Source organism: Neoarius graeffei, chromosome 6 (assembly GCF_027579695.1).
Source record: "Neoarius graeffei isolate fNeoGra1 chromosome 6, fNeoGra1.pri, whole genome shotgun sequence".
Taxonomy (NCBI): Eukaryota; Metazoa; Chordata; class Actinopteri; order Siluriformes; family Ariidae; genus Neoarius; species Neoarius graeffei.
This window is the reverse complement of record NC_083574.1, coordinates 40550098-40571207: the sequence shown is the minus strand read 5'-3', so window position 1 is coordinate 40571207 and position 21110 is coordinate 40550098. Positions and strand designations below refer to the sequence as shown.

The window sequence follows — 21110 nt, the reverse complement described above, 5'->3', positions numbered from 1 at the left end:
ATTCTTTGGTAGAACGACTTGTGTGCTTAGGGTCGTTGTCTTGCTGCATGACCCACCTTCTCTTGAGATTCAGTTCATGGACAGATGTTGTGACATTTTCCTTTAGAATTGGCTGGTATAATTCAGAATTCATTGTTCCATCAATGATGGCAAGCCGTCCTGGCCCAGATGCAGCAAAACAGGCCCAAACCATGATACTACCACCACCATGTTTCACAGATGGGATAAGGTTCTTATGCTGGAATGCAGTGTCTTCCTTTCTCCAAACATAACACTTTTCTCATTTAAACCAGAAAGTTCTATTTTGGTCTCATCCGTCCACAAAACATTTTTCCAATAGCCTTCTGGCTTGTCCACGTGATCTTTAGCAAACTGCAGATGAGCAGCAATGTTCTTTTGAGGAGCAGTGGCTTTCTCCTTGCAACCCTGCCATGCAAACCATTGTTGTTCAGTGTTCTCCTGATGGTGGACTCATGAACATTAACATTAGCCAATGTGAGAGAGGCCTTCAGTTGCTTAGAAGTTACCCTGGGGTCCTTTGTGACCTTGCCGACTATTACACGCCTTGCTTTTGTTGTGATCTTTGTTGGTCAACCACTCCTGGGGAGGGTAACAATGGTCTTGAATTTCCTCCATTTGTACACAATCTGTCTGACTGTGGATTGGTGGAGTCCAAACTCTTTAGAGATGGTTTTGTGACCTTTTCCAGCCTGATGAGCATCAACAACGCTTTTTCTGAGGTCCTCAGAAATCTCCTTTGTTCGTGCCATGATACACTTCCACAAACATGTGTTGTGAAGATCAGACTTTGATAGATCCCTGTTCTTTAAATAAAACAGGGTGCCCACTCACACCTGATTGTCATCCCGTTGATTGAAAACACCTGACTCTAATTTCACCTTCAAATGAACTGCTCATCCTAGAGGTTCACATACTTTTGCTGCTCACAGATATGTAATATTGGATCATTTTCCTCAATAAATAAATGACCAAGTATAATATTTTTGTTTAACTGGTTTCTCTTTATCTACTTTTAGGACTTGTGTGAAAATGTGATGATGTTTTGGGTCATATTTATGCAGAAATATAGAAAATTCTAAAGGGTTCACAAACTTTCAAGCACCACTGTATTGTTTTTTACGTGTTGTATTACATGTACATTTGTACTTGCTAGACACACAAACCACCCACATGCTATACTTTTGTTTAAATTTAGCTTGTTGATTTAATCATTTATCAATGAAATACAATAAACTAGTTCATAAATTTTATTGCATGTAATACAACAGTATTAAGAACATCATGCATGCACGTTGCTATGCAACAGCTCAGCAACTGTCAGTATATCTTGCCACCTCAATATTAAGACCACCTTAATATTAAGACCACTTCGACCTGGTCCCAGTGGTGGTCTTAATATCGAGGTTTCACTGTATTTCACAATAAATGATGGCAATTAAAACAAAACGACCTGCAACTCGTGCTCTGTGGAAATATCAAGAGGAGCTACTATCTTGCTAGCATCTTGCGAAAATACAAGCGACCTGATGATGGATCTCCTAGCATTTAAATAGTATCTTGAAGAAAGAGTGTAAAGATGACCTGAGCAAGCAGAGCAGTATCACCGAGCGTGGCCATTAAAAAAGGAGCACAGTCGGGCTCACGCAAAGGTATTTGCAAGCATGAAGCAGTTAAGTGACTGCATAAAAAAACCTGTCATGCCTGAGAACACCGTTCTGCTCTTGAATTAAGGTGCAATTCAAGGAACGATGTTCTTAGTTTGCCCTGTGCGGTCAGGTTGGACATCCTTGCACTTTCTACGAATGCTATAAATAAAATGTGATAACATCTTAGACATGAAACTCAGCATGAGATAACAGCCTAGGCAGCAAGCAACGTAAACTGAGCTAAATAAATGTTTTCATTAAGTAAGTTACTTATTTTATTATCAGAAAACATCTCAGTCTGAAAAATGAGATATCGATGCAGCCCGAATAATAATAATAATAATAATAAAACGGAGCTTTCTGCAAAAGGTTTTTCATTTATTTTGTTGCAGACGGACAAATGCGCTTCGATTTACGACAGCAAGCAGTATGTGGAGGCCAATGAAATCGAACCATCTCCGGTACGTACAGTCATCCAGCACACACATTTTGAAATCCAGTGAAGCCCCATGTTACATTATTAGCAGTAACTTAAGATGGAAAGCAGCTTAAGATGAAGTACTTGTGCGCTATCACTGTCTCTCAGATAGGAAATGGATTTTGAGTAAAGAGGAAACGTGCCACGGCTAATCCAGCAGTGTCATGCCTGAGCGTATTTAGATTACGTCCTTTCCTCCGGTTATGTTGCATTGCATTGTCTTGTACGATCTCGTACATTCATACAGTATTTGACATGTCAAAGGGTGATTCATTATTTTAATTTGAGTCGCTTTCAAATAGCGCTGAACGTTGGTTTAAATATCTGGCTTGTTCTCTGACAGCGCTTGATCTTATGATATGTTCCTCTGTAGCCTCAGAGCACAGTGAAAGCTCTTTATGATTACCGAGCCATGCGGCCAGATGAGCTCAGCTTCTGCAAAGGCGCGCTGATCTACAACGTTTACAAAGAGAGCAGTGGATGGTGAGACCCTCCAGTTTTGTTTTTTTTTGTAATGAGAGAGAATTCAGTTGATTTTTGTTTCTTTATAATGTTTAACAAAAGACATTGTCACAACACAGCTTTACAGAAATCCAGCTCTAGATACAGAGCCGTAACGAGCAAGCCAGAGGCAACAGTGGCAAGGAAAAACCTGCTGAGATAGAATCAGGAAGCAACAGACTGAAAAAGGGAACTCGTACTCTTCTGGGTGAAACCTGATAGTAAGACTGATAAATGCTGTATGCGTAGGTGTATACCCTCACGGAGCATTTATTAAGATCACCTGTACATTTATCTAATCAGCCAATCGTGTAGCAGCAGGGCAACGCTTAAAATTATGCAGATCCAGGCCGTCACCTGTGGGTAACGTTCACATCAACCATCAGAATGGGCAAAAATGTGATCTCATGATCGTTGGTGACAGACGGGCTGGTTTGAGTACTGTATTTCTATAACTGCTGATCTCCTGGGATGTTCATGCACAACAGGCTCTAGTGTTTACTTAGAACGGTGCAATAAACCAGTCAACTTCCAGCGAGCAGCAGTTCTGCGGATGAAAACACCTTATTGAGGAGAAAGGTCGATGGAGAATGGCCACACTGATTCGAGCTGACACAAAGGCTACAGTAACTCAGATGACCACTCTGTACAACTACCCGGTATTAGTATATCCACATTCACTGGATATGAGCAGTCGCGCGCTCTGATTGGCTACTCTACTACTAGGCTATCAGCTCATATACCGTGAGTAGAGAAAAACAAAAATGGCGGCGCGTTTTGCGGAACCAACGGAGGACGAAATAAAAACTCTACTCGAAAACAAAATCCCAACAAATACAAAAAAGCAAAATATGGAATGAAAGTATTTGATAGTAAGAACGAATCTTGGGGCGGCACGGTGGTGTAGTGGTTAACGCTGTCGCCTCACAGCAAGAAGGTCCGGGTTCGAGCCCCGTGGCCGGCGAGGGCCTTTCTGTGTGGAGTTTGCATGTTGTCCGTGTGGGTTTCCTCCGGGTGCTCCGGTTTCTCCCACGGTCCAAAGACATGCAGGTTAGGTTAACTGGTGGCTCTAAATTGACCGTAGGTGTGAATGTGAGTGTGAATGGTTGTCTGTGTGTCAGCCCTGTGATGACCTGGCGACTTGTCCAGGGTGTACCCCGCCTTTCGCCCGTAGTCAGCTGGGATAGGCTCCAGCTTGCCTGCGACCCTGTAGAACAGGATAAAGCGGCTACAGATAATGAGATGAGATGAGATTTTGTCGGACGTTTTGTATAAAGATTTTATTTATCGGATTTCCTAAAAATAAAAATGCTCTGTTTCTCAACATCCAGTGAATGTGGAGACAATAAAAGTTATTCCACTCAATCTCATGACTTTGAGCCGACTCAGCACTACGCGCCTCGTTGGGTAACCGCTCATGTATGACTCGATTGCGTGGAATAACAGTTACTTAAAACTATTATATACAATATGCATACTATACAATACCTATATTACACACAATGTTTAAAATATCTGTATGATGCAATGTCTATCTATAACAAACACTGTTTATATAAAATGGCAGCATGGTGGCGTAGTGGTTAGCGCTGTCGCCTCACAGCAAGAAGGTTCTGGGTTCAAACCCAGCGGCCGACAAGGGCCTTTCTGTTACCCCTTTTCCACCAAAGCAGTTCCAGGGCTGGTTCGGGGCCAGTGCTTAGTTTGGAACCGGGTTTTCTGTTTCCACTGACAAAGAACTGGCTCTGGGCCAGAAAAACCGGTTCCAGGGTAGCACCAGCTCTTTGCTGGGCTAGAGGAAAGAACTGCTTACGTCAGCGGGGGGGCGGAGTTGTTAAGACCAACAACAATAGCAAGACCGCGAGAGGGCGCCATTTTTAAATAAGCGACGAGATATCATGAATGCAGTAAAGCAGCAGTCATCCATTATTGTTGTTGCTGCTTCTTCTTCTTCTCCGTGTTGTTGTTGATTTGATGTTCATGCCAAGGTTTATGCAAACGCAGCGACGTAACTGACGTATACAGTGATGTAATGATGTGGCTCCCCTTAGCACCTCGAGCTATGGAAAAGCAAACTGGTTCTCAGCTGGTTCGCAAGTTGAACGAGTTGTGAACCAGCACCAGCACTGGGCCCGAACCAGCCCTGGAACTGATTTGGTGGAAAAGGGGTATGTGTGGAGTTTGCATGTTCTCCCCGTGTCCGCGTGGGTTTCCTCCGGGTGCTCCGGTTTCCCCCACAGTCCAAAGACATGCAGGTTAGGTTAACTGGTGACTCTAAATTGACCGTAGGTGTGAATGTGAGTGTGAATGGTTGTCTGTGTCTATGTGTCAGCCCTGTGATGACCTGGCGACTTGTCCAGGGTGTACCCCGCCTTTCGCCCATAGTCAGCTGGGATAGGCTCCAGCTTGCCTGCGACCCTGTAGAACAGGGTTCCTACGAAAGCGCTCTGTGAGTGAGATGTTAAAAAGAGATGGGCATAAGATGCTACAATCAACTTCAGGTTTTTATAGTATTCAGGTGAGATTCAAAAAGTTTTTGTGGCATGCAAAGTAATCTTTCACTTCCGCTAAATGTCTATATGTATGCTAGGTATTGTCTATAATTAGCTTTTTTGTTTTAGGTGCGGATGTAAAATGAATTTAAAATGAGAAGTTCTTAAAAGTCTCTCTCTCTCTCTCTCTCTCAGGTGGAAAGGTGATTATGGAGGGAAAGTGCATCTCTATTTTCCATCAAACTATGTCGAAGAGGTTGCAAACTCTGCCGTTGCTGAGCAGAAAGACCTGGTAAGAAAAGGCCTGTCTCATTTTCATGCAAGAGCTTGCGCTTTATTCCACTGTATATTGTAACACTTCTGTCTTATCTAATAGGAAGCTGGGGTGCACTGCAAAAAACTGAATTTGAGGAGAAAATTCCTTAATACGAGTGAAATTATCTTGCTGCATGGACAGATAATTTTACTTGACATCTTGGAATAAGTTGGTTACCATCTCGAACTAGTTTTAATAATCTCAGAGTTGGTGTCTTGTATTGTTCTAATCGGAAATGCTAGATCGTTTCAACGATATTCAAGATATTCTAACTTGTTAAGATATCATTTTTGCAGTGTAGAAGGATACAAGACACCAACTCTGAGATTATTAAAACTAGCTCTAGGTCGTAACCAACTTATTCCAAGATGTCTTGTCAAGTAAAATTATCTGTCCATGCAGCAAGATAATTTCACTAGTATGAACGAATTTTCTCCTCAAATTCAGATTTTTTGCAGTGTGCCAGGCAGTAAAACACTGCCAAATTTGTTTAAATAATCAGGGAGTATGCAGGTTAAGTCAAAAGGGAAGAAAAAAAAAAGAAAAGAAACCTAGAAATGCACAAGAACACGTATAAACTTCAAGTATCACATGAATCCTTCGTTTCAATGGTTAACTAGTGGAGTGTACTTATCTGTAATCTAGGAGACACTTAAGAATGTTTAGTCCTGAATTATAGGCAAGAATTAAATTATTACCAGCACACACCACATCACACAATGAAAAGAGCCCAAATAACAATTCACAAAATCGGTCATTTGTACATTTCGTCGATGTATGGTTCTCAACCAGATCAGTCCAACACCCACAATCACAGTTCAGTTCCCACGTATTATTCCAATCACAGAATACCCACACTGCAGTTCAGCTCTGTTCAAACCCAGCAATGCAGTTCCCCAGTTTGCAACCTCTTCCCGTAATTTTATCAGAAATAAACAAAAAAGGACAGCTTTAAACAAAATATCCAAACGTTTAGTCCGGTCAGTCAGTTCTGTTTCGCTACTCACAACTCCGACAATCTCACAAACAATCGTGAATTCGTCATAACAGCTCCGGTTCCAGTTATCGCCGTGCTCTTCCACTTCTGTCGGTTTTGTCACCGGCTGATGATTGTGGTTAACAAGGAAGATATGTGATCCGGAACAAAGTTTTGAAGACGCTAGAGAAGGGGATCCACCTTTACACAGTGAAATTAGCGGCTCGTAACACTTCCGTTTTTTCCTGCTCTAGACAAGCGACGAGAAATAAGTCGACCTTCTTTCCTCCTCATTTTCAACAAGTGGTTTGTCGGTTCCTTTCTCCTGTTGACGACCGTAGAAGAGTCCTTTGGTTTTAACATACGGTACGACTACGGATATTTTTGCTAGAAAGAAAACGTGTAAGCACACAGCAACGGGAACTCGTGCGGAGTAGCAGACAGACACATTACAGCACGCGCCAACATATTTAAGAAGAAGAAGAAGAAACCTTTATTTGTCACATGCACAGTGAAATTCATCCTCTGCATTTAACCCATCTGAAGCAGCGAACACACACCCAGAGCAGTGGACAGCCACACTAGAGTGCCTGGGGAGCAGTCAGGGGTCAGGTACCATGCTCAAGGGCACTTCAGCCCAAGGCCGCCCCACGTTAACCTAACTGCATGTCTTTGGACTGTGGGGGGAAACCGGAGCACCCGGAGGAAACCCACGGGGAGAACATGCAAACTCCACATAGAAAGGCCCTCGCCGGCCGCTGGGTTCGAACCCGGAACCTTCTTGCTGTGAGGCGACAGTGCTAACCACTACACCAGTGTTTCCCAACCTTTCTTGAGCCATGGCACATATTTTACATACGGCACACCACCAAACAAAAATGTCACAAAACGTATGTATCATGAAGTACAATGATAATCTAGTCTCAACTTACTCACAATTTACTTACTCAGTGTGAAACGTGGGCCTGTTTAGTTGAACACAAAGCTGATATACTTGCAGGAATTGAAGAAAGATACACACGAAGATCTTCCTCAATAGCTCTGAGTCACTCTCCTTTTTTAGTTTTTATAGCAGTCATGCTTGAAAAGCACAGCTCGCATAGATAGGTTGTGGAAAATCACCTTTTTTGCTTTCTTCTGACCTCTACTCATACTAGGGCCTTCATCTGGGTCAGAATTCTCTCCAGGACCCAGTTTGGATTATGTACTTTTTCTTTTCAAATATTTATCCCTCGCTTTCACCACTTTCACACCTGAAGCATTACTAAATCTATTGTTTGAATGGCAACAGGCAGATACACAGGTTAATTAGCTACCTGCTGCCATGTAGTGTAAGAGTATTTAATTGTTCTGCCGGTCACTATACGTCGCTAGCATAGACGAACGAAGACAAATTATTTGCAGTAAATAAATAATTTTTGGAACAATTAAGTGAAATTAGATAATTTCCCACGGTACACCTGATGATCTCTCACGGCACACGAATGTGCCACGGCACAGTGGTTGGGAATCACTGCACTACACCACCGTCATATAACATCAGACGCTCTGTCGAAACAAACGCAAGCCGGATTTGAACCACGGATGGCCATCGTAAGCCATCTACAGTCCTCCGCTCTTCCAACTGAGCTATCGAAGGGTACAAATGGGATCACGTCATTTCCAAGAGAAAAAAAGGGAGCAGGCCTGTTACATCTCCATGCCGAGTCAAACCTGTGGCATGGCATTGTCACAATGTGATTGGCAAATTAAAACATGGGTTGGACATGACATTAGAATGCGTACGACAATATAAACGGTAGAGGAAAACAGAAAAAGATATATTGCATCGCTACAATATGTGATTAAAAAAAGTCATTTAAATTCGTATTTTATAAACAATTTTGCTTCTTTTTTTTCAGGCTGATGAAGATAATCCATTGGGTGACTTGTGTCAAGGTGTCGTGGATATTTCCAAGTGCAACGTTGGTAAGAGTTTCTTTAATACTCTTTACCCCTTAAAGCAGTTGCTACAGCCACGCTTGTCTGTGTATATACTGTTCACCCTTAGAACATATTTACAAGAAAAAAAAGTCGTCAAATGCCGTCATTATGGTGCATACACGCCGGCGTCATATGTTGTCATTATGGGATATACACGGGGTCGTCATTAAGGGGTAAAGAGCTAACGAAAAGTGAAGAGAAAAAGAATCATTTTGTGTTTTTAGAGTTTAGTGCAAAAGTTTGCAAAGGCTTTCCTAGGTTTTACAGTTGTTATCAAGGTCTCATCTCATTATCTCTAGCCGCTTTATCCTGTTCTACAGGGTTGCAGGCAAGCTGGAGCCTATCCCAGCTGACTACGGGCGAAAGGCGGGGTACACCCTGGACAAGTCGCCAGGTCATCACAGGGCTGACACATAGACACAGACAACCATTCACACTCACATTCACACCTACGGTCAATTTAGAGCCACCAGTTAACCTAACCTGCATGTCTTTGGACTGTGGGGGAAACCGGAGCACCCGGAGGAAACCCACGCGGACACGGGGAGAACATGCAAACTCCACACAGAAAGGCCCTCGCCGGCCCCGGGGGCTCGAACCCAGGACCTTCTTGCTGTGAGGCGACAGCGCTAACCACTACACCACCGTGCCGCCCTATAAAGATAACTGTTTGCTCAATTTCTGTAATATTTACGTGATTTTATTTTATTTTTTCTTCACTCAGTAACTGGAAACCGGGAGGGGGGTGTAAACATTTGCACTCAACTATAAATTACCTCGGTACATTCACACTGCGCTGGTGTGTTGTGCTAATTTAACACCATCTTCCTGTCATTGCCCTCAGTGCGTTCAGCCAAACACGGCAAGCCTGTGGTGGTGACGCTGCAGAATAAAGACAGTAAAGAGAACACAATGCCATTCCACTTGGCCACAGAGACCACGGAGGAGCTGTACGAATGGTACCAGGTGGCCTGGGACATCACTCAGAGAGAGGGAACCCGTGAGTTTGAGGTAATAATAAGGCCAAACAAAATAATATGTGTTTCCGGTTACCTGACCGACCCTGTAAAAACACTGTGACCCTTCAACTGTTTATGACCACGATAAACAAACTATTTCTCGCACCCGACCCTACCTGCTTCAAAGCCAAATTTCGTAGGCATTTCTAGACAGGGGTCACCGTTAGATGCAACCGAATACATAGCTGAACAATGCTGCGTATTCTTGCTAGTGTTACAATGATGATTATCTTAGATTTTTAAGTAGAAAAACCGGCCACCCTTGTGTTCACGCCTCGACGGGTCGGATGTAAATGACTGCTTGCACATGCGCAGTATATTTCATCGATTCCTCGGGTGCCTATAAAATAGAGGTTCGCCTCGGAACAAAAAGCGACACAGTGGACAGAAATGTTTGCTTGTCAAATCAGCCTATTGCAATGCAAAAGATATTCACAATTAAAAATATTTCCAAATGAAGAACTATAGAGTGACTACAACATTGTTTCCTACAACAAATCACACAGTTCTGACATTCTGGGATCAGTTGCAAACGTTTAACGAGTATTTTGCAAAAAAAGTTTTCAAAGGAAACTTCTCACTTTTTCCTACCTACCCTAGAACATTTGTCGTAAACTTTTGGGATAAACAAATTTTTTTTCCCCTACCTACCTACCCTGTTTTGAAAACCCAGGAAACAGGAAACACATATATATTATTTTGTTTGGCCTAAGAATAATAGTCATTCCACATTGTCCAAAAATATGTATAAGAATAAAGCCATGAGATCATTAGTATTCAGCCATTATTTTCTGCATACAGCAAAAGCAGCAGGAGAAGGTGGAGATCAGAGATGAGGTGGCCAAAGAAATGTCTGATCTGGTGGTGTATTGTCAGCCACGCAGCAAAGACAAGGATCGATTTGGTACGTTTCAATTTGTCACTCATTTTTATTGGAATTGGCTTGTGTGACAGGAAACTTCATGTCGCTAGGAAATTACAAGCTAACTGAATTTGTGTCTCTGCGCGTCCTGTCAGACAATTACAGCTATAAAGAGGTCCGTTCCTTTGTGGAGAATAAGGTTCCCAGCAAGAGCAAGTCAAGAGAGTTCCTGAAGTATAACCGCAAATCCCTGAGCCGCATCTACCCCAAAGGCCAACGGGTGGATTCCTCCAACTACGACCCCTATTTTCTATGGATGTGCGGCTGCCAAATGGTAGCGCTCAACTTCCAAACCTCTGGTGGGTGAAACTGGAAAAGCATGGCGTGCGTTTCTGAAATGTGACGTGTTTTTGAAATCTTTTGAGTTAGTCTTTGAATTTATAACATTGCTAAATAATTTTCGCCAGCTTGATTGTTGTTTATTATGTTTGAAAGCCTGTATATAGGGGTGTTCACACGGCAACTTTTACTCCGGTGTAGCACCGGGGCTGCCCCGGTAGAGTGTTCACACGGTACAAAGTTATACCGGTGTAGCCCCTGAAAGCTGCTTAAACCGGTGCAAATCTAACCCTGCTCGGGAGGTGGTTTAAGAAATTTACTCCGGAGTAAATGCTAGTTTGCGGGGCAGCACCGATATAAAATGGGCCGTCTGAACGCTACAGGGGTAGACTCGCTACGCGTAAGGAGAGTTGATTACATACGAGCGTTGCATAATTTGCATCCTGGTATTTTGCGCTTCCAAAATGGCGAATATCAACAACAACAGAACTACGTGTCTTCCAGTGTTGCCAGATTGGGCAGTTTTAAGTGCATTTTGGCGGATGTGAACATATTTTGGGCTGGAAACCGTCAGCAGTATCTGGCAACACTGGTGTCTTCATCCACGTTGTTTTCCCGGCGCTTGGTGATGCCATGACAACTGGGAAAAGGAAGTACATTTTCACGCATGCGCATATTTCATTTCCGCATTATTACTATCGCTAATGATAGGAAATGATAGTAATAAAAGGAAATGATATCAAAACTTTATTACTATCAAAGGAAATGATAGTAATAAAGTTTTTGCTACTATTGCACGGTCGCAGAAACTGCCGTGTGACCGCAAGTGGGGCTGCACCGGTGCTAACACGCTTCTCTCTAGTAAGCGGGTTTGTGATGTGTGAACGCTGCGCAAAATTTACACCGGTGTAAGATATATCGCAACAAAATACATCGGTGCAGCATCGATGCAAATATGTGCCGTGTGAACACCCATATATGAAAGCTGGGGTCAGGTGTTAAAAATTGGTCTGCTTTCTGTTCAGATAAGTTTACTCAGCTGAACAGCGCCCTCTTTAGTCTGAATGGAGGCACAGGATATGTACTGCAGCCTGAGCTCATGCGCGCAGCCACGTACGACCCTCAGCAGGAGAAGAACACCGTCAAATTCACCCTCTCTGTCAGGGTAGGACTACGAGCTATTCTATATCTGTGATACCCTTTTTTTTTTTTTTTAACATACTTGCCTTCCTACACACACTCAATGGCCACTTTATTTTTTTTTGTCATTTACTTTTTATTGGTTTTTGATTTTGTATGTAAATGAACAAACAAACAATCAATCAACATGAAGACCTATAGACAAATACAGAAAATATCCAGGGAAAAGTAAAAGCGTACAAAAGGGGATTGGAAAACACCTTCGTTCATGAAGGTGGAAAGAAAAAAAAAAAAGGACAAAGAAATGAAAAAGCATGAAAGTATTCTAATAGTCCAATCTGAGATTACCTGAAGTCTGGTCTTATGGTAGAGACGTATGTAATCCATTTTTGCCAATTTTCAATAAATACCTCTTTTTGTGTTCTTAGATTGAAAGTAATTCTTTCCATTACAAAGATGCTGTACACAATATCAATCCATTCATCTACACTAGGTGCCTCCCTCTTCAGCCATTTCTTCGTTATTGATTTCTTCCAGGCCACCAGTAATATTCTCAGTAGATATTTATCTTTGTTCCTCCACTCCAGTTCCTCTAGATCCACCAAGTATAACACATTGAAACAAAAAGTTATTTTTGTTGAAAACACAGTCTCTACAATTTGATGTACGCGCAACCAAAATGGGGTCACAATAGCAGAGATGCCTACTAGTACGGATTGGCCGTATTTCGTACGGAAAAGTTACGTAAATACGATGTTACGGCAAACGGTGTTATTCTGTACGGAATTATTATAAAGTCTTAAATTCCAGTGAGTTGTTTTTAAATGTCCAAGCGACTTTTTCGATCCATGCGCGATTCACGGCTATTTATTTTTACGACAACCGCACATGCTGTGCGTGACGTGCGCAGATACCGCGCATGCTGTGCGTGACGTGCGCAGATACCGCGCATGCTGTGCGTGACGTGCGCAGATACCGCGCATGCTGTGCGTGACGTGCGCAGATACCGCGCATGCTGTGCGTGACGTGCGCAGATACCGCGCATGCTGTGCGTGACGTGCGCAGATACCGCGCATGCTGTGCGTGACGTGCGCAGATACCGCGCATGCTGTGCGTGACGTGCGCAGATACCGCGCATGCTGTGCGTGACGTGCGCAGATTCCGCGCATGCTGTGCGTGACGTGCGCAGATTCCGCGCATGCTGTGCGTGACGTGCGCAGATTCCGCGCATGCTGTGCGTGACGTGCGCAGATACCGCGCATGCTGTGCGTGACGTGCGCAGATACCGCGCATGCTGTGCGTGACGTGCGCAGATACCGCGCATGCTGTGCGTGACGTGCGCAGATACCGCGCATGCTGTGCGTGACGTGCGCAGATTCCGCGCATGCTGTGCGTGACGTGCGCAGATTCCGCGCATGCTGTGCGTGACGTGCGCAGATTCCGCGCATGCTGTGCGTGACGTGCGCAGATTCCGCGCATGCTGTGCGTGACGTGCGCAGATTCCGCGCATGCTGTGCGTGACGTGCGCAGATTCCGCGCATGCTGTGCGTGACGTGCGCAGATACCGCACATTTGTTCATGCTATTTTCACTCGACATCACACACGCATGGTGCTGCTTCTCAATAGTGGAAATGAAACGCTCAGTATCGGGACAAGTGAAACACAGGTCTCAGGTGTTCCTCCCACGATATACGGTAGAATGGCCGTGCATTACACCCAGTCAAAAGGGCAATGGATACGCGCACTGCAAACTGTGTAGAACTGACATTAACATCACTCATGGTGGTCGCGATGACTGCACGCGGCATGTCAACTCCAAAAAACGTGTGGAGTATGCTGAAATGGCTAGTCAGGCGGCAAGTAAATCTGGGGGTATCCAGCAGTTTTTTACGAAATCTGTGGATGAAAAGACACGGAACGTGACCCGTGCTGAAGCGGTGATGGTTGACCTGTGCTTGGAGTTGAACTTGCCAATTAGTGCCATGAAATGTGAGTTAAACTTGTTCAGTTTCTTTTTACGTGTCTGATTTTTATTCACTGAAATATCAAACACTGGCTGTACTTCTTTAATTCAAAGTCTTTTCAGTGTTGCAAGTGCAAATGTACATATAGTATGATCAAAAACAGAATTTTATGATTAGTGCTGTTGGGATTGTGGCAAAAAATTGATCATTCCACTGTTTTAAATACAATTATAAATGTCATTTTATTCAGTGTCTCTTCTGAAGCATTATGCTGAAGTATTTATATATTGGGACATTAAGATAATGTCGGACTCTCTTTGGCATGAAATAAGAAATTAAAAAAAAAAAATTTATTAGAATCCGTTAACAGGTAGAACATTTTGCCAGGCAATATAATATAATACTTTTGAGGAGTTACATTCAATACCAATGATTGGTAGTCAACCGTAATGTCTGCAAACAGGGAACACTATTGTATTTAGAAAAATGTGAGAAATTGTATGCTCTAGAAATTTGTTGAGTGGAAATTCAGTTGAGATGGCTGCTCGCGTTTTGTTTATTCAATTCACACAAAACAGTACTTTTTAATAATTTAAATGTTAAACATATTGGTATATACACCTCTTTATAATGGAAATGCGCATAAATTAATGTTACTGAAAGTCATTCCAAAATACTGAAAAATGTTTTCAAGAATACTGAAATTCAAAATTTGGGGTAGGCATCTCTGCTATAGGGCAACACCAGGATATATGATAGTGATTCGCCTCTTTGCTTCCACAACATCTCCAACATTCTGTCTGATTGGAATAGGATCTCTTTTGGTATGGAGTGCAGAAATAGCGAATGAGATTTTTCCATGAATATTCTCTCCAAAGTGGAGAATTTGTTGTTTTCCAGTGGTGTTTGAAAATTTCCTTCCAGCTCTCCTGTGAGATTGTGATGTTGCCTTCAGTTTCCCATCTTGATTTTACATTAGATATATTTTCTTTGTTAAAGGAACAGTCCACCGTACTTCCATAATGAAATATGCTCTTATCTGAATTGAGACGAGCTGCTCCGTACCTCTCCGAGCTTTGCGCGACCTCCCAGTCAGTCAGACGCAGTCAGACGCGCTGTCACTCCTGTTAGCAATGTAGCTAGGCTCAGTATGGCCAATGGTATTTTTTGGGGCTGTAGTTAGATGCGACCAAACTCTTCCGCGTTTTTCCTGTTTACATAGGTTTATATGACCAGTGATATGAAACAAGTTCAGTTACACAAATTGAAACGTAGCGATTTTCTATGCTATGGAAAGTCGGCACTATAATGACAGGCGTACTAACACCTTCTGCGCGCTTCGGCAGCGCATTGATACGGAGCTCAGATATCAATGCGCTGCCGAAGCGCGCAGAAGGTGTTAGTACGCCTGTCATTATAGTGCCGACTTTCCATAGCATAGAAAATCACTACGTTTCAATTTGTGTAACTGAACTTGTTTCATATCACTGGTCATATAAACCTATGTAAACAGGAAAAACGCGGAAGAGTTTGGTCGCATCTAACTACAGCCCCAAAAATACCATTGGCCATGCTGAGCCTAGCTACATTGCTAACAGGAGTGACAGCGCGTCTGACTGACTGGGAGGTCGCGCAAAGCTCGGACAGGTACGGAGCAGCTCGTCTCAATTCAGATAAGAGCATATTTCATTATGGAAGTACGGTGGACTGTTCCTTTAAGAGATTGAAGACTTGTGTATAATTTTTTAATTATCTTCTTAAAAGGTTCATCTTTATAAGCGTTTACAAATACCTGTAGAATATCGTTTTCAGATTCATAATTTTTTATAAATGTTTTTCCTGATATAGTCTCTTATTTGTAGATATCTGAAGAGGTCCTGGTTCTGTAGACCAAAATTATCCTTGAGATCTTGGAAACTTCTAACCGTACCTTTATTTATTAGTGAATAGTATGTTGTAAGCCCTAAGGAGGTCCGTTCCTTGAATCTATGGTCGTGTTGACTTGGTGTAAATTGTGGGTCATAAGCAAACCATTTCAAGATTTCGAATGTCTTAATACATCGGTCAAAAGCTTTAATGAGTTAGTGATCCATGGATTATCTTGATCAGTAACGTATTTGTTTAATAATGGATCACCAATCAACGCAGTGACTGGAAGTCCTTTTCCCATAGTTTGTTCAATATTTTTCCATCTGGCCTTGTAACTAGGAGTACACCAGCCTATTAAAGGCCTAACAATGGCCACTTTAATAGGAACTTGTTCTTGATTCTGAGATCCTGTTCTTGGCTGCAGGAGTGGAACCCAATGTGGTCTTCTGCTGTTGCATACTGAGATGCTTTTCTGCTCACCACGGTTGTAAAGAGTGATTATACGAGTTGCTATTATCCTTCCTGGCAGCTCGAACCAATCTGGCCATTTTCCTCTGCCGACCAACAATGCGTTTCTACCCACAGAACTGTCGCTCACGCAGTGTGTTTTGTTTTTCGCACCATTCTGTATAAACTCGAGAGACCGTGGTGTGTGAAAACCTCAGGAGATCAGCAGTTTCTGAAATACTCAAACCAACACCCATGCTACAGTTAAAGAAAGTCGCACTTTGAGATCACAGTTTTTCCCGTTCGGATGTTTGAATAACGTGAACATTAACTAAAGCTCTTGATTTGTATCTGCATTGTGCTGCTGTCAAGGGATTGGCTGATTAGAGAACTGTATAAAACAGCAGGTACGTAATAAAGTGGCCAGCGAGTGTAGCTCTTCCACAGCTTTCAGTTATGTCTTGTGTATTTTATAGTTCAGTTTAGTTTCCTGATGGTTTGGTAGACAGGAAGTCATATGTACTGTAGTTTTAAAATAATGACATTATTAACAATGCTCTCGCTGCTTGTAATTAAGTTCAGTTGCATGACCCGTTCCAGTGCAAAGTACTTTTTCATGGACACTCCCTTATCATTGAAATGGCGAGTACAATCCGTCTATTCAAACATTAACTATTAGTGAAATATTTCCTGTCATACAGTATTTATTTCCTGTTGCTGCTAAGAGCTTTTTATTCTTTTCACTCGCAGACCCCAAACTATTTACATACGAGTGATTCCACGCTTATGGGTACTGAAATGGGGACATGAACTTATTTTTAAAAATTCACCTAATACCATTTCTTTTTTTTTACCATCAGGTCACAAAACATGTAATCTTTAATGAATGATGTGTTAAAAGATAACTTTAATTTTCTGAGATGTAATAAAAACATATTTATATGCCAAAGTCAGAACGTAACAGAAGTGTTGTGGACATATATATTCTCAATTTTAACAGTGTAGAATTACTTTTTGAAACATAGGAAGGTGATGTTTTAGCAAATATAATTAATAAACACGTGTAGTAGAATAAACATACACATTCTTTCAATAAGATTAACATGGTATAGCTAGATTGCAATTAATTTGTAACAGACGCGAGATGGACAATCGTAACAGAAGTAATGTAACAGACATCATTTTGGAACTCATAGGCTTGACTTTGGCATATAAATATGTTTTTATTACATCTCAGAAAATTAAAGTTATCTTTTAACATATCATTCATTAAAGATTACATGTTTTGTGACCTGATGGTAAAAAAAGAAATGGTTTTAGGTGAATAAGTTCATGTCCCCATTTCAGTACCCATAAGCGTGGAATCACTCATATGGATTCAAATTCCTTTGCCATATTTTAAACCCGTTCAGTTCCAGTGACTTGTTGACCAGAGGTACAGTCGACGTAAGGAATAAAGTATGATGGGGCATGCGGTTATTTAACAATTATTTGCCGAAGGTGAAGTGAATATCGGTGAACAATAACCGAGATGAAGTCGAGGTAATTATTCACCGATATTCACTGAGCCTGAGGCGAATAATTGTTTTAGTATAAATACACAGGTGATTTATTTTTCTAAAAATCATATTAAAAAAAGTTATTTATTTCAAACTTCAAAATTGGCATGCAAATGTAATAAAGGCGCCGTGCAGACTTGTGTCACTTATTTATGCCAAGCCACATAAAATACTTTGTTTTGAAATAGAAAAATAAATCACAATCCCACCTGACCTTTGAATAGTTTGAGACCAAACTTTGGAGCATCTTCAGTGCTTTTCGGAACAGCATTTTCTTACATAATTTGAAGTTCTTCCTCAATCACGGTGACAGCGATTGGCCGCCGTTTTGCCGAGTCGCTCGGGGTGATTATTAAGAAATAGTCCATGTTTTTCGACCAATCAGCATGTGCGATGTCCTTTAATCACCTCCGTATTTATATTAAAGAGAAATAATCGATAGTGAGGTGGTTTGATGTGAAGTTGCATGTTACCACACTGAAGCTGCTTATTTTCCAATAACGGCATTTTATTCCTCTTATACCAATATTAAGTTTTATTATTTAATAAAGAACACCACATGATTTTTATCTGTTGCGAGATGCATTTAATCTTGAGGCGGTTCATTCCTATTGCCATTTATGTTGGAGGAGCTATAAACACTCACATCCTCCTCACCAGCCTTGCTTTTATTATACGTTAATATGACAAAGAAATGCAGTTTGTTAGCAAGAAACTACAGACACTGCTGTCGTGAAGCCTCATCTCATTATCTCTAGCCGCTTATCCTGTTCTACAGGGTCGCAGGCAAGCTGGAGCCTATCCCAGCTGACTACGGGCGAAAGGCGGGGTACACCCTGGACAAGTCATCACAGGGCTGACACATAGACACAGACAACCATTCACACTCACATTCACACCTACGGTCAATTTAGAGTCACCAGTTAACCTAACCTGCATGTCTTTGGACTGTGGGGGAAACCGGAGCACCCGGAGGAAACCCACACGGACACAGAAAGGCCCTCGCCGGCCACGGGGCTCGAACCCGGACCTTCTTGCTGTGAGGCGACAGCGCTAACCACTACACCACCGTGCCGCCCCTGTCCTGAAGTCTTTCTTCCAAAAATGCTAAATAAATATCAAGAATTAAAGATTTGTATAATAACTGTAAAATGTCCGGAGTGATATCTACCACTGTGACCATATTAAAATTTTAATAAAAGGACACAGAGCCCACTTTGAGAACCACAGTAATTTTAGGTTGTGTGTATGTTTACTGTAGGTGTTAGCAGCCAGACATCTTCCCAAGACAGGCCGCAGTATCTCCAACCCCTTTGTGGAGATCGAGCTGTGTGGCCAGACCGATGACACCTTCAAGTTCAAGACCACAGTCTGCCGTAAGAAAAAGGGGGACGGATGAGTGGCAAGAGTTTAAAAAAAAGATTTCCTGAAAGACTGAAATCATGACTGTTCATAATGCGTTGTTAAACATTTTGAAGTAAATGTTGGTTGCTGTTGATGATTCACCCGAGCCTGTAAAGGTATGTGCAGCATTTCTCTCTGTGTGTGTAGATGATAACGGATTGAACCCTGTGTGGCTCGGACCTGACCGGCAGGATGCAGAGATCGTCACCTTCACCGTGTATGAACCAGAGCTAAGCTTCCTGCGCTTTGTGGTGTTTGAGGAGGACATGTTCTCAGACCCCAATTTTCTCGCTCAGGCTACCTTCCCTGTGAAGGGCATTCGCTCAGGTAAGACACGCAGGAGATATCCACACTGACAAACATGACATCTTGTTAAGAGAAAATATCTTTAATATGGGTGAATTTCAGCGTTGTAGTCGAGTCACTAAACCTCGAGTCCGAGTCCAGTCTCGAGTCCCCAGCATTCAAGTCCGAGTCATTCAAAAAAATTTCGAGTCGAGTCCAAGAACAAGACTCCAACCGCACCGTGTGACGGTGGCTGTTTTAGTGCCATTAACATTGTTCCAGAACATGGCGTATGAACAGGTGAATGTGCTTCTCTTTGTCAGGGAGTGTGAAGTATTCTGTCAGAGATGGCTGGGAGACGGATGTAAATGCAGAAGGTGTGTTTTTATTAATACAAGTGAAGACGGTAAACAATCCAGAACAGCAGGCAAAATCGTAAAACAGTGAAACAGGCAACAGGTCACGCAAAGCACAAACAGGCTAGCGTAGACTTGGCAGAATCAAAGACGAGAAACAGGAAACCAAACAAGGAAATAAAGCTCAGTAACATGTCAGCAATGCAACTCAATACTTCGCAAAGTAAGTGCGTTTTCACAGTTTTTATATAGGCGCACTGATTGTGCCTTAATCCTGTGCAGGTGCAGTCATTTATGGTGCACATGCGAGAGTCCATCTGGTGCGTGCGCTGTCCGGAGAGTCTATCTGATGCACGCGCCAAAGTGTGCAGATGTGTTCACTCGTGCATGAAATTAGTACAAAAATTAATGTAGATAAGTATCTTATGCCAAATTATTATGGCATGTTAAAAAAATAAAGAAAAAAAAAATCTGAGTCCTCGTCTTCAATTTACGAGTCCGAGTCATCAGTGCTGAAGTCCAAGTCAAGTCACGAGTCCTTAAAATTAGGGCATGAGTCGGACTTGAGTACTACAAGCCTGGTGAATGTATCTGATATTTCTTCTTAGAAGATTATTAGAACTCAAATATAAGATTATTTAGCTTACTTTTAGATGCTTTTACTCATTTCAGGCTTTAAATTCTTCTCTTGGCAGATCATTTTGCTTGTTTCTCGGATTAAATGCTTAAAATAAGCAAAATGATCTGCCAAGAGAAGAAGAAAGTTTAAAGCTTAAAATGAGTAAAAGCGTCTAAAAGTAAGTTAAACAATCATATATTTGAGTTCTAATAATCCTTCTAATAAACATAGACATATTCGTAGAAATTATTCATAGAAAAATAGATAAATTCACCCATATTAAAGAGAGTTTCTCTTAAAGGAACAGTCCACCATACTTCCATAATGAAATATGCTCTTATCTGAATTGAGACGAGCTGCTCCGTACCTCTCCGAGCTTTGCGCGACCTCCCAGTCAGTCAGACGCAGTCAGACGCGCTGTCACTCCTGTTAGCAATGGAGCTAGGCTCAGCATGGCCAATGGTATTTTTTGGGGCTGTAGTTAGATGCGACCAAACTCTTCCGCGTTTTTCCTGTTTACATAGGTTTATATGACCAGTGATATGAAACAAGTTCACTTACACAAATTGAAACGTAGCGACTTTCTATGCTATGGAAAGTCCGCACTATAATGACAGGCGTACTAACACCTTCTGCGCGCTTCGACAGCGCATTGATATCTGAGCTCCGTATCAATGCGCTGCCGAAGCGCGCAGAAGGTGTTAGTACGCCTGTCATTATAGTGCGGGCTTTCCGTAGCATAGAAAATCGCTACGTTTCAATTTGTGTAACTGAACTTGTTTCATATCACTGGTCATATAAACCTATGTAAACAGGAAAAACGTGGAAGAGTT

The 21110-nt window shown here is 42.1% G+C and overlaps 1 protein-coding gene across 4 annotated transcripts in view; it reads left to right on the top strand.

Moving 5' to 3' along the window:
• The window catches only part of plcg2 (phospholipase C, gamma 2), a 95552-nt gene that overhangs the window by 63488 nt on the left and 10954 nt on the right, over positions 1 to 21110 (top strand). For all 4 annotated transcript variants that reach the window (XM_060923649.1, XM_060923647.1, XM_060923648.1 and 1 more), the window contains 10 exons: positions 2060 to 2128; positions 2519 to 2628; positions 5334 to 5430; positions 8332 to 8398; positions 9258 to 9424; positions 10234 to 10336; positions 10450 to 10653; positions 11659 to 11798; positions 18875 to 18989; positions 19165 to 19344. In XM_060923649.1, the coding sequence (XP_060779632.1) occupies positions 2060 to 2128; positions 2519 to 2628; positions 5334 to 5430; positions 8332 to 8398; positions 9258 to 9424; positions 10234 to 10336; positions 10450 to 10653; positions 11659 to 11798; positions 18875 to 18989; positions 19165 to 19344 (1252 nt within the window). The remainder of the gene's footprint in view (positions 1 to 2059; positions 2129 to 2518; positions 2629 to 5333; positions 5431 to 8331; positions 8399 to 9257; positions 9425 to 10233; positions 10337 to 10449; positions 10654 to 11658; positions 11799 to 18874; positions 18990 to 19164; positions 19345 to 21110) is intronic.